General features: G+C 50.7%; 1 protein-coding gene across 2 annotated transcripts in view; it reads right to left on the bottom strand.

Annotated features, from left to right (window-relative positions):
• Positions 1 to 1,565: 1,565 nt before the first annotated feature.
• The window catches only part of LOC129694424 (flotillin-1-like), a 53,939-nt gene continuing 41,825 nt past the window's right edge, over positions 1,566 to 13,679 (bottom strand). Inside the window, exons 11-14 of one of the 2 annotated variants that reach the window (XM_055631141.1) lie at positions 12,936 to 13,073; positions 10,235 to 10,399; positions 6,231 to 6,296; positions 1,566 to 1,879 (exon numbers count right to left, since the gene is read on the bottom strand). In XM_055631141.1, coding sequence (XP_055487116.1) covers positions 6,267 to 6,296; positions 10,235 to 10,399; positions 12,936 to 13,073 — 333 coding nt within the window. In that variant the 3' untranslated portion in view covers positions 1,566 to 1,879; positions 6,231 to 6,266. Of the gene's footprint in view, positions 6,297 to 10,234; positions 10,400 to 12,935; positions 13,074 to 13,679 lie in introns of both variants that reach the window. The other variant, XM_055631140.1, reaches the window with a different exon arrangement.

Genomic DNA, 13,679 nt, shown 5'->3' with positions numbered 1-13,679 from the left:
TGCAATTGAATATGCAATATTATACACTTTCTGTATAACTCGTTTTCACGTCGCCCACAGTTCGGAGTTACTCCAGCACTTTAAGGAGGTCTCGACATGAAACGTTGCCCATTCCTTCTCTCCAGGGATGCTGCCTGTCCCACTGAGTTACTCCAAATGTTTGTGTCTATAATCGCGGATTAAACCAGCATCTGCAGTTCCTTCCCATACAATTGTTAGCTGTGTGTTGGGTAAAAACGAGAAGCTGGTGCAACTTGGGTGGGGGAGGGATGGAGAGAGAGGGGGGGATGCCGGGGTTACTTGAAGTTGGAGAAGTCAAGATTCACACCACTGTAAGCTGCTCGAGCGAAATATGAGTTGTTGTTCCTCCAATTTACGTTTAGCCTCATGCTAGCAATGGAGGAGGCTCAGGACAAAGAGGTCTATGTGGGAATGGGATGGAGAATTAAAGTGTTTAACAACCGGGAGATCAGGTAGGTCCAGGCGGACTGAGAGAAGGTGTCCAGTGAAACGATTCTCCGTGTTCTCCAGAGATGGTGCCTGACCCGCTGAGTTACTCCAGCACGTTATGTCTTTTTTTTTGGTAAAGCAGCATCTTCGGTTCCTTGTGCCTCAATTTTCAGTAACCAGTGAAGAATTCCAGCGGATAAATGACATTTTCAGAGCTCCAATAACATTTCAAAAGCTTCTACCACCCACAAATCCCTTATGTTTTCGTTCACTTTAGAGATACAGCGCGGAAACAGGCCCTTCGGCCCACCGAGCCCGCACTGGCCAGCGATCCCCGCACACTAGCACTATCCTACACAAACCAGGGACAATTCACAATTTTACCAAAGCCAATTAACCTGCAAACCTGTAGGCCTTTGGAGTGTGGGAGGAAACCGAAGCACCCGGAGAAAACCCACACAGGTCGCGGGGAAAACGTGCAAACTCCGCACAGACAGCACCTGTGGCCAGGATCGAACCCGGGTCCCTGGCGCTGTGAGGCAGCAACGGTAATGTTCAAGATTTGTATGTTTGTGTATGTTAGGATGGGTACATTGGTTTAAGAAATGCATACGTCAACTATTGACCATAATCCTACATTATTCACTTTTCTTGTTTCCCCTCGCAATCCTTTCAGCTTTTGCCCCAAACTTTACCACTCGCTGCAATTTTACAACGGCCAATTAACCTACAAACCCGCACGTCTATGGGGTTTAGTGTAGAAATACAGCACGGAAACAGGCCCTTCGACCCACCGAGTCGGCGCCGACCAGCGATCCTGGCACACACTGGTGACAATATCCTACACTCCAGGGATCATTCACAATCTTTCTTTACCGAAGCCAATCAACATATTTGGATTGTGGGCGGAAACCGGACCACCCGGGGAAAACCCACACCGGTCACACGGAGAATGTACAAACTCTGTACAGACAGCAGCCGAGGTCTATCGCTGCGCCACAGTGCCGCTTGAATTCAAGTAAATACGGTGTTTTGTTTTAAAAGGTGCAAAGCAAGTGCTTTTTACAATAAATAATGTGTAAGATAATCTATTGAAATGAACACACACACAGATATCCTGATTGTTTTTCTATGTATTATGAATGAAATATACTATTGGGGAGAAAAATCACATCAATTTACGAGTGGATTAGAGGTGTTTACATTATGTCAGGAACCAGTCAAATTCTCCATTCAAAAGGGTCAGGCAACAAGGTCATTTTACAAAATTACACAACGTACAAGAAGGTTTTTGTTGACAAACAAACGAGGCAAGTGCTGTGTCCGACTTTAGCAGTTGTAACATCTCTCCAATGAGCATCTGATGGCTTGTTTGTAACAGGGTCTCTGGCAGAGTCATCGCGATGGTGATCGGGAAGGAACCTAAAGTCTACAGCGGGCGACATTGGACAAGTGGTAAGCACATTTGAAATGGGACCAGCTCAAATGTGAAACTTGGCAGTCAGTTCCAGGTAGAAATCACAAACGCTCAGAAAAGAGGCACTTTGAAACATAGACTAGCACGGGTTGTTTATGTGAAGGACGAGAGGGGGCGTGGGTTGAAGGTGAGAGCGACATGTTTGAGGGGGATGAGTGGGCCATGGTTTATTTTTTACCAAGGGTGTGGTGGGCAGCACGCGTTGAAAGGCAAGTTCTGTAACACTTTGGTTGGGGTTGCAATTGGAGTATTGCCGACAGCTCTGGGTCGCCCCCATTACAGGGTGTGGAGGCTTTGGAACAGGGTTACCAGAACGCTGCCTGCCTTAGGTGGTATTAGCCACATGCTAATACCACATTACAGAAATGTGCATTGGAATCCCGGAGATTGAGGGGAGAATTGATAGAGGTATATAAAATTATGAGAGGCATGGATAGGGTGGGCAGTCAGAGCTATTTTCCCCCAGAGTGGAAATGTCAAAGACTAGAGGGCATGTCTTTAAGGTGAGAGGGGTAACGTTTGAAGGAGATGTGTGGGGTAAGTTGTTTTTTACTGGGAGAGTGGTTGGTGCCTGGAACACGCTGCCAGGAGTGGTGGTGGATACAGATGTATTATTTTGTAGACACATCAATATGCAGGGATTGGAGGGATATGCATTACATGCAGGCAGAGGGCGTTTAGTTTAATTTAGAGATACAGCGTGGAAATAGGCACTTCAGCCCATCGAGTCTGCACCGACCAGCGATCACTACTAGCACTATCCGACACACTAAGAACAATCTTTTTTTTTTTAACCGGTCAATTAGCCTACAAACCCGCTGAACAGGTCTGGCAGAGATGTTTCAACTTGATAGCTCTCTGGAGGGTGATAATACTCTTAGAAAATATTTTTTTCCCCTTTTACATAGGTCATGGTGAGGCCGCATTTATGGTAGACAAAAATGTTGGAGAATCTCAGCGTGTAAGGCAGCATCTATGGAGCGAAGGAAATAGTCAACGTTTCGTGCCGAAACCCTTCTCCAGAGTGTTCAGGGTGTTGTGTTCAGTTCTGGGCATCTTGTTAGAGGAAAGATATTGTTAAGTTGGACCAGAATGCAGAGAAGAATTACAAGGATGTTACCAGGACTCGAGGGCCTGTGCTAGAGGGGGAGGTTGAGCAGGCTAGGACTCTATTCCCTGGAGCGCAGGAGGATGAGGGGTGATCTTATAGAGGTGTACAAAATCATGAGAGGAATAGACCGTGAAGACACACAGTCTCTTGCCCAGAGTAGGGGAACCGAGGACCAGAGGGCATGGGTGAAGGGGGAATGATTTAATAGGAATATCAGGGGTAACTTTTTCACAGAAAGGGTGATGGGTGTATGGGATGAGCTGCCGGAGGAGGTGGTCGAGGCAGGGACTATTGCAACGTTTCTGAAGCAATTAGACAGGTACATGGATGAGACAGGTTTAGAGGGATATGGGTCAAACGCAGGCAAGTTGGACTCGCGTAGACGGGACATGTTGGTCGGCGTGGGCAAGTTAAGCCTAAGGGTCTGTAACCAACAAATAAACACTGTTCTCTTGCCTCCACCTGATTTTGAACTTGGCAAAAGTTGCTTACTTAAGCTTGGAACACAAGTCCTAACACCTATGGGGTGATTCCAGTTATGATCCCTAGGAACATGCAACAACACTGAATGGAACTCACATTATGAACTCAGATTGAAGGTACCGGACCTGCAGAACAGGAGATGGGATGGAGTTTAATACTGGGGAAGGTCTTGGTACAACTAATGGTTGAGACCACAGCTGATACTGCGTCCACCTTTGGTCTCCTTGGCTACGAGGGATGTATCGGTATTTAGGCACTTCGGAGAAGGTTGCCAGGCTGAATCCTGGGGTGAAGAGGATGTCCTATGAGGAAAGATTCCCGGGATGATTGGGTTGACGGCACTGGGCTTGTACTCGCTGGAGTTGAGAAGAACGAGGGGGGGGGGTGAGCGGGACCTCATTGAAACTTACCGAAGAGTGAGAGGCCTGGATGGAGTGGATGCGGAGAGGATGTTTCCATTAGTGGGAGAGTCTAGGACCAGAGGGCACAGCCTCAGAATAAAATTACCTACCTTTAGAAAGGAGACAAGGAACAATTTCTTTCATCAGAGGGTGGTGAATCTGTGGAATTCATTGCTACAGACGGCGGTGGAGGTAAAGTCATTGGGTATTTTTAAAGCACAGATTAATAGATTTTTGGTTGGTAAGGATGTCAAGGGTTACGGCGAGGAGGCAGCAGAATCGGTTAGGGTTGAAAGGGCAAGGTAGATGTGCCACGATTGAATGGCAGAGATGGGCCGAATGGCCCAATTCTGCCCCGATGACTCACGAACTTATGAAAGATTCAGAGGACGGGTGTTTAGAAAAACGAGGTGCTCTCGGTGAAATGTGTCAACTTCAAAAGATGTCTCAACATGGGTAGATGCTTTTTGAAGAATTCACCTGCCAAGGGAATCAAGAACCTGGGGAATTGTAGAGTTGTGTCAGTTCCTGCTGATTCCTCTGCTGACCACTTGAGGGCGAGATAGTCGGCGTTTTCCATTTGTTCATGATATTTAAATATTTTCATCAGTGTATCATAGTGTTACTGATTGAGTTCCCCATTTAATTCTCAATCTCAATCCCCATCTCAATCTCAATCTGGCGCAGCAGTAGAGTTGCTGCCTCACAGCACCAGAGACCCAGGTTCCATCCTGACCACGGGTGCTGTCTGTACGGGCTTTGTACCTTCTCCCTGTGACCCGTGTGGGTTTTCTCCAGGTGCTCCGGTTTCCTGCCACACTCCAAAGGGCGTGCCGGTTTGTAGGTTAATTGGCTTTGGTAATTTGGCCTGGGGGCAGTTATCGTGACCATGATTCTAGTAAAACCCTTTGGAGATTTAAATTACTCCTGATTTCTGTGTCCTCTCCGCACTTGGCTCCACTCTGCTGTTGATACTGTTACAGCATTTTAAACACAATGAACGCAAGGGTGTCAGGGGTTATGGGGAGAACGCAGGAGAATGGAGTTAGGAGGGAAAGATAGATCAGCCAGGATTGAATGCGGAGTGGACTTGATGGGCCAAATGGCCTAATTCTGCTCCTATCACTTAGGAATTTATGAAAACACTGATAATGCTGCCCTCAAATGGTCAGCTGAGGAACTGGCAGGCACCGAGACAAGATGTGTTCTGTTTAAGGCACAGACAAGGAGGAATATCTCCTTGGAGAGATGGGAATCTTTAGAATTCCCCAACACAAAACGCTGCAAACACTCAACAGGTCAAGCAGCATCTGTGGAGAGAGAAACATGGTTTATGTGTTGGAAGAAACTGTGGATGCTGGATTAAACCGAAGATAGACACAAAGAACTGGAGAAACTCAGCCAGTTAAGTTGCATCTCTGGAGAAAAGGAATAGGTGAGTCACCGATTCCTTTTCCCCAGAGAAGCCGCCTGACCCGCTGAGTTACCCCAGCTTCTTGTGTCTAACATCGTTAATGTATCAGGTGGGTGGGAGATTGCAACCTTCACGTGGTCCACCCTGTATCGACAAATGCAATTAACCTGGCATGCACAAACAGAAGATCAAACAAGTTGTCTTACAACTTTAGGCTGTGCACGCCATACTCAAGAAGAAGAATGTTTCTGTTCAAAGGTCCTTTGTTTACATAGAAAAACATAGAACATAGGTGCAGGAGTAGGCCGTTCGGACCTTCGAGTCTACACCGCCATTCAATACGATCATGGCTGAATGGTGTATAACTCATGACTATGATTGTTAGAACGGGAAAATAGAAAAACAAGTTAAATGTTTACCCGATCTCTCAATCTTGATTCTCTACAGATGCTGACTGACCTGTTAGTCTCATTATTTCCGATTTCCAGCATGCACTCTTGGCTTCTTCTCGATTCTCATTGGCATTCTCTACCCTGCAAGGCTGAATGGTTACGCAAACCTCCGGTGGAGGCAGAGTTTTGGAGTCAAGAGGTGACTGGGATACTTGCAGTCGCTGTACCTCGGTACACGTGACAATAAAATGAACTGGAGTTGGAACAGGATTTCAAGGGGTGAGTTCGGCTCAAATGGAGTTAGCTGGAAAGGTCGACTCTGATTCCTATATCTTAAGTGGGACTACTCTACAGGTAGGTTTCTTTCCTTCAAAGTGTTGACTAAGTGATTACAGGGTTACAGTGCCACATGGGAAGACATGCAGACTAAACAGTGGCACAAGGGGGTTTATACGCGTGGATGGGAGCCGCTGGTAATCGCACGCACAGCCGCTGCGCTCACGTTCCCGTTAGTTCCATCCTCGCCGCCGTCTCCATCTTACGACATCCGGCCCGGTCTCATGGATCCCTGTGCATGGAAAAAGAGCGGGGTGGGAGAACGGGAGGAATTTCAATGGCAGCATTTTACCACAGAGACGCAGCGGGAAGGGGTAGTGTGTGGCACATTGATACGTCCAATCCCAGAGGGTAAGGGATAGTGTGTGGCACATTGACGCGTCCAATCCCAGAGGGTAAGGGATAGTGTGTGGCACATTGACACGTCCAATCCCAGAGGGTAAGGGATAGTGTGTGGCACATTGACACGTCCAATCCCAGAGGGGGAAGGGATAGTGTGTGGCACATTGACGCGTCCAATCCCAGAGGGGGAAGGGATAGTGTGTGGCACATTGACACGTCCAATCCCAGAGGGGGAAGGGATAGTGTGTGGCACATTGACACGTCCAATCCCAGAGGGGTAAGGGGTAGTGTGTGACACAGACTCACCCAGTCACAGAGGGGGAAGGGATAGTGTGTGACACATTGACGCGTCCAATCCCAGAGGGGGAAGGGATAGTGTGTGACACATTGACGCGTCCAATCCCAGAGGGGGAAGTGATAGTGTGTGACACAGACTCACCCAATCCCAGAGGGGGAAAGGACAGTATGTGACACACTGACTCACCCATTCACCGAGGGAGACCCGACGTGGGGGAGACCAGAGAACTACAATGGAATGTGCTAGAAACGGATTGTGTTAAAATGGGATACTTGTAACTCTGTCAGCGGGCGCCCTTCATGTGGAGACTCTTTGCATACCTTGTGTATGAAAACAAAGCATCTCACTGCGACTTGTGAGCTATGACAATAAAGGATCATTCATAGTCATCATGAGGCAGCGTGGAGAGGCCATTTGGCCCAACATGTCCCATCTACACTAGTCCCACCTGCCCGCGTTTGGTCCATATCCCATCCAAACCTGTCCTATCCGGTGGGCGGCGCGACTCTTGTCAGCAGCGGCCTCTGCAGCCCGTCCGCGTTTTATTATTTTCTGTCTATGTTTTTATGTAGTTTTTGTTATTTTTTGTTGGGGTGTGTGCGTGGGGGGGGGTTGGGGTGGGGTGGGAGGGGGAGGGGGAAACCCAGTGGAGAACCCGCCCCCAAAGGGGTGTTAAATCTCCCCTGCACGGGAGACCCGACCTTTTCTCGTCGGGTCTACGTTATCGTTGGGGCTGCAATGAGGAGCGGCCTCCAACAGGAAGAGACCGGGGACTCTGGTGCCGACGACTCACCGTCGCGGAGCTGGCCGAGTCCGGAGCGCGTGGAGCGGTGGAGGAGCGCTGCTGCTGCTGCTGCTGCGGCCCGACCGGAGAGTCGGAGGCTTCAACTGCAGGTCTGCGGACGGCGGCACCGGGAGCCCGCGGGTCCCTGGAAGGAGACCGCTTTTCAGGGCTCTCGCAACGGCGACTTCTCCCACCCGAGTTGCGGGGTCGAAGAGCTCCTGGAGCGGGGCCTGACATCACCGCCCCGCGCGGCTTGGAATGGCCGCGGGACTCTGCGAGCGCACGCCGGGGGCTCTAACACCAAGACCCGGTGTGCGACCTCGCACCACCCGGCGTGGCTTTAATGGCCGCGGGACAATTGCCATCGCCAGCCCGGGGGGGGTAAGTATGTGACATGGTGCTGGGTGGGGTGAAGGTGAGGGCTCAGGGGGGAGGTATGCGGTTGCTTCGTTGGATGCGGGAAGGGACTTTGACTTTGACTCTGGGGGGTGACCGTCCATATGGAGAGTGCAGTGGAGAGATAAGTTTTTTTGCCTTCCATCACACTGATGTGATGGATGTTTATGTAAATTATGTTGTGTCTTGGGTCTATTTGTTTGTAATGTATGGCTGCAGAAACGGCATTTCGTTTGGACCTCAAGGGGTCCAAATGACAATTAAATGTATCTTGTATCTATCCATAGAAACATAGAAAATAGGCGCAGAAGTAGGCCATTCGGCCCTTTGAGCCTGCACCGCCATTCAATATGATCATGGCTGATAATCTAACTCTTTTTTTGTGTTGTTTTTTTCGTTTTGTGTAGTTATGTTTTTGGTTTTTAGGCTGTGTTTATGTGGGGAGGGGGGTGGGGGGTGAAACGGGGGCTGCTGTCACTCCCTTCGGGGGAATACGACCTTTTGTCGTGTCCCCCTTCTTTGCCTCCGTCTACGCTGAGGCCTAGCGGAGCCGGCGACCTCGGGACTCTGGAGGCAGCTGACAGGACTCGTTCTGGGCTCGCTCCCGGCCCAGCCCGGGATGGAACAGTGCTCCCGTGAGAGCGGCATGGTGAGGGGCTGGGGTGGCCCAGCCCGAGGGAGGAATGGCACTCCCGCTGGAGTGGCCCAGCCCGAGGGAGGAACGGCACTCCCGTCGGAGTGGCCCAGCCCGAGGGAGGAACGGCACTCCCGCTGGAGTGGCCCAGCCCAAGGGAGGAACGGCACTCCCGCTGGAGTGGCCCAGCCCGAGGGAGGAATGGCACTCCCGTCGGAGTGGCCCAGCCTGAGGGTGGAACGGTACTCACGTGAGGGCGATCTGGTCCGGGGGCTGGGACGGTGCTCCGGTGGCTGGGACGAGTCCTGGGTTCAGCCGCGGGCCGGCGGCTGCGTGTGCTGGACTGGAGGTGCGGCGGCTTCGACCACCCCGGCCGCAGTGTTTGAACCGGCCCGTTCGCGGGGTTCGGTGAGCTGCGGGACTGTTTATACCATCGCCCGGTGGGGGAATTGCCTCAGCGCAGAGGGAGAAGAGGGAGAGACTGCAACCCTAAGATTTTTGCCTCCACCACAGTGAGGAGGTGTTTGGAGGACTCACTGTGGTGGAAGTTAATTTGTGTTTATTGTTGTTATTATTGTATCATTGTATGTATGACTGCAGGCACAAAAATTTCGTTCAGACCGTAAGGTCTGAATGACAATAAAGGAAATTCAATTCAATTCAATTCAATTCAGTATCCTGTACCTGCCTTCTCTCCATGCCCCCTGATCCCTTTAGCCACAAGGTCCACATCTAACTCCCTCTTAAATATAGCCAATGAACTGGCCTCAACTACCTTCTGTGGCAGAGAGTTCCAGAGACTCACCACTCTCTGTGTGAAAAATGTTTTTCTCATTTCGGCCCTAAATGTTGCCTGGGTTTCAGCAACTAAGTTACAGAGAAAGGTTGAACAAGTTAGGGCTTTATTCTTTGGAGCGCAGAAGGTTAAGGGGGGACTTGATAGAGGTCTTTAAAATGATGAGAGGGATAGACAGAGTTGACGTGGATAAGCTTTTCCCACTGAGAGTAGGGAAGATTCAAACAAGAGGACATGACTTGAGAATTATGGGACAGAAGTTTAGGGGTAACATGAGGGGGAACTTCTTTACTCAGAGAGTGGTGGCTGTGTGGAATGAGCTTACAGTGAAGGTGGTGGAGGCAGGTTCGTTTTTATCATTTAAAAATAAATTGGATAGTTATATGGACGGGAAAGGTATGGAGGGTTATGGTCTGAGCGCAGGTGTATGGGACATGGGGAGAATACGTGTTCGGCACGGACTAGAAGGGCCGAGATGGCCTGTTTCCGTGCTGTAATTGTTATATGGTTATATGGTTAAAGGATTTCCCCCTTATCCTTAAACTGTGACCCCTTGTTCTGGACTTCCCCAACATCGGGAACAATCTTCCTGCATCTAGCCTGTCCAACACCTTAAGACTGTCCATATACCTGTATAACTGTTTCATAAATGTTGGGATAGTCCCAGCCACAACAATCTCATCTGGCAGCTTTGCTCCATACACCCACCACACATTGTGTGAAAAAGTTACCCCTCAGATTATTTTTTAATTTTCCTCCTTCACCTTAAGGTCCTCTGGTCCTCAATTGACCTGCACTGGACAAGAAACTCTGTGCATCTATTCCATTCATTGAATCATTGATTGATTGAGTGATAGATTGGCACAAGACCCTGGCCAACAGCAGTCAGGTTCCCGACCTCCCCTGGGCTTCTCACTCACCTGCGAGATGTTAACTCCAGTCAGTCTCTCAATGGTGTCGGGCAGCCTGGTCATGATGTCGAGGATCTCACCGCTCATCTTGGCGGCTCCCACCTCGCCAGTCCCGCTGCTCACCATGGTGATCTTCTTCACCTTGGAGAAGGGCTGGCTAATCTCCGCGGCCACCTGGAAAGGCACGGATGAATCACTATCATCATCACACTTTATCAGCCAAGTATGTTTGGCAACATACGAGCAATTTCATTTGCCTTACAGCCATACCAATAAAAAGGCAACAGGACCCACAAAATACATTTTAACATGAACATCCACCACAGTGACTCCTCCACATTCTTCACTGTGATGGAAGGCGAGAAAAAAAGTTCGCTTTTTGAAGGGTTCCGACCCGAAAACGTTGCCTATTTCCTTCGTTAAAGAAGGGTTTCGGCCCGAAACGTTGCCTATTTCCTTCGTAAAAAGTCTGAAGAAGGGTTTCTGCCCGAAATGTTGCCTATTTCCTTCGTAAGGAGTCTGAAGAAGGGTTTCGGCCCGAAACGTTGCTTATTTCCTTCGTAAAAAGTCTGAAGAAGGGTTTCTGCCCGAAATGTTGCCTATTTCATTCGTAAGGAGTCTGAAGAAGGTTTTCGGCCCGAAACGTTGCCTATTTCCTTCGGAGCCTGAAGAAGGGTTTCTGCCCGAAACGTTGCCTATTTCCTTCGCTCCATAGATGCTGTTGCACCCGCTGAGTTTCTCCAGCATTTTTGTGTACCTTCGATTTTCCAGCATCTGCAGTTTCTTCTCAAACAAAAAAGTTTAATCTCTTCCCTTCTTTGTTCTCCCACAGTCGGGGGAATGTGTTCTCCCACAGTCGGGGGCCTCGAGCCTTCCATTGACGGGACGATCTTGGCTCCCGTAGCCGGTGGCTGGCCTCCTCGTCGGGGCGATCAAGCTCCTGCATCGGGGGGAATCTCAGCTCCCCAGCACCGGGCGATTTGACCCCTGGTCGAAACCTCGTGCGTCGTTTGGAGCTTCCCGACGTCGGTCTCTACCCGACACTGCGAGCTCCTCGATGGTGGAATCCGCAGGTTGGAGCGTCGATCCCAGACGAGGGATCGGCTCCGATGGTAAGTCCACGGCCCCGCGGTGGGGCTCAAAGTCAGTCCTGAGCAAGGCCTCTAGATCCACGATGTTAGGCTGCAGAGCGACCGGAGATACGATCCGGAAAACAATCGCATCCCCGGCAAGGTAAGAGACTGAAAAAAGTTTCCCCTTCTTCCCACATAAAACAAACCAAAGAACATTAACACAAACTTTTAAAACAGACTAAAAATAATGAAAAATACAAACAGACAGACAGACCGTTGGCGAGGCGGCCATTACTGACGGCGCCACCTGGTGGAAGTGTTTACGTTTAGGAAGGAACTGCAGATGCTACAGATATGGGCACCATATCCGAGGAAGGATGTTCTGGCTCTGTAGAGGTTTACAAGAATGATTCCAGGAATAAGTAGGTTAACCTATGTTGAGTGTTTGTTGACACTCGCTGGATTTTCGAAGAATGAGGAGGGGGGGGCTCATCAAAACCATGCAGAATAGTGAAAGGCTTGGATAGGGTGAATGTGGAGAGGATGTTTCCACTAGTGGGAGAGTCTAGGACTACAGGTCATGGCCTCAGAATTAAAAGATGTTCTTTTAGGAAGGAGATGAGGAGAAATGTCTTTAGTCAGAGGGTGGTGAATCTGTGGGATTCTTTGCCAACGAAGGCTGTGGAGGCCACAAGTCAGTGGATATTTTTAAGGCAGAGATAGATTCTTCAATAGTACGGGTGACAGAGGGTATGGGGAGAAGGCAGGAGAATGGTGTTAGGAGGGAGAGATAGATCCGCTATTATTGAATGGTGGGGTAGACTAGATGGGCCGAATGCTCCTATCACCTAACACCTTATGAGATATTGGTTGACACCGAAGATGGACACCAAATGCCGGGGTAACTGTGTTAACTGTAATTGTATCATGCATTGTCTTTCTGCTGACTGGTTAGCATGCAACAGAAGCGATTTACTGTACCTTGGTACACGTGACAATAAACTAAACTGAACTAACTCAGCGGCTCAGGCAGCATGTCTGGAGAAAAGGAATAGGTGACGTTTTGGGTGGAGACCCTTCTTCAGACTGAGAGGGGGACGGGGACGTGTGGGGGAGAAGGGGATGGGGAGAGGGGAGGAGTACACCTCCAGTCTCCCCCTCCCTGACCCTCAGTCTGAAGAAGGGTCTCCACCCAAAACTACGCTTATTCCTGCACTCGAGTGAAGAGTTTAGTTTACTTTAGAGATAAGGCGCGGAAACAGGCCCTTCGGCCCATCAAGTCCACGCCGACCAGCGATCCCCGCACACCATCCTACGCACACCAGGGACAATTTACAATTTATATTTGTTTAGAGAAGCCATCTAACCCACAAAACTGCACGTGTTTGGGAGTGTGGGGGGGGAAAACCCACGCAGTCACGTGGAGAACGTGCAAACTCCGTACCGACAGCACCCAGAGTCAGGATCGAACCTGGGCCTCTGGGGCTGTGAGACAGCAACTCTGCAGCTGCACAGGCCACATGTCAGGGGCAGGGGGGCAGGGGGCCAGAGAGCACAGGTCAGGCCCAGCTTACACTCGGGGGGGGCGCTCCCTCTGGGTAAGGGTCAGAGGGCAGGTTAGGGTCGGAAGTACTCACTTCAGGCAGCTTGGCCAGGATCATGTCCACCATGGCAGCATCCTTGTACTCCTTGAAAGCCTCCGCCTTCTTGATCATCTGCTCAGCCTCAGCGATGGCCTTGGCTTGAATGGCAAAGGCTTCGGCATCACCCTTCACCTGGGGCAAGAAACAACAGCGTGAGCATGAAGCGCCCACTGCAGCCGTGCTCTCCTCTTCCCCACTCCTCACCCTCTCCCCCCACCTACTCCTCCCCCCACTATTCCCCTTCCCCCCACTATCCCCCCTCCCCCCACTATTCCCCCTCCCCCCACTATTTCCCCCCTCCCCCCACTATTCCCCCTCCCACCACTATTCCCCCTCCCCCCCACTATCCCCCTCCCCCCCACTATTCCCCCTCCTCCCCCACTATTCCCCCCTCCCCCCCTATCCCCTCCCCCCCCCCTCCCCCCCCCCCCCACTATTCCCCCTCCCCCCCACTATTCCCCCTCCCCCACTATTCCCCCCTCCCACTATTCCCCCTCTCCCACTATTCCCCCTCCACCACTATTCCCCCTCTCCCCACTATTCCCCCTCCCCCACTATTCCCCTCTCCCCCACTATTCCCCCCCCCCCCACTATTCCCCCTCTCCCACTATTCCCCCTCCACCACTATTCCCCCTCCCCCACCCACTCCCCCCCTCCCCCCCCCACTATCCCCCCTCCCCCACTATTCCCCCTCCACCACTATTCCCCCCTCCCCCCACTATCCCCCCCTCCCCCCAC

The sequence above is a fragment of the Leucoraja erinacea genome, unplaced genomic scaffold, assembly GCF_028641065.1.
Source record: "Leucoraja erinacea ecotype New England unplaced genomic scaffold, Leri_hhj_1 Leri_65S, whole genome shotgun sequence".
NCBI lineage: Eukaryota > Metazoa > Chordata > Chondrichthyes > Rajiformes > Rajidae > Leucoraja > Leucoraja erinaceus.
Note: the sequence above shows the minus strand (reverse complement) of the source record. Positions and strands in the feature narration are given on the sequence as shown.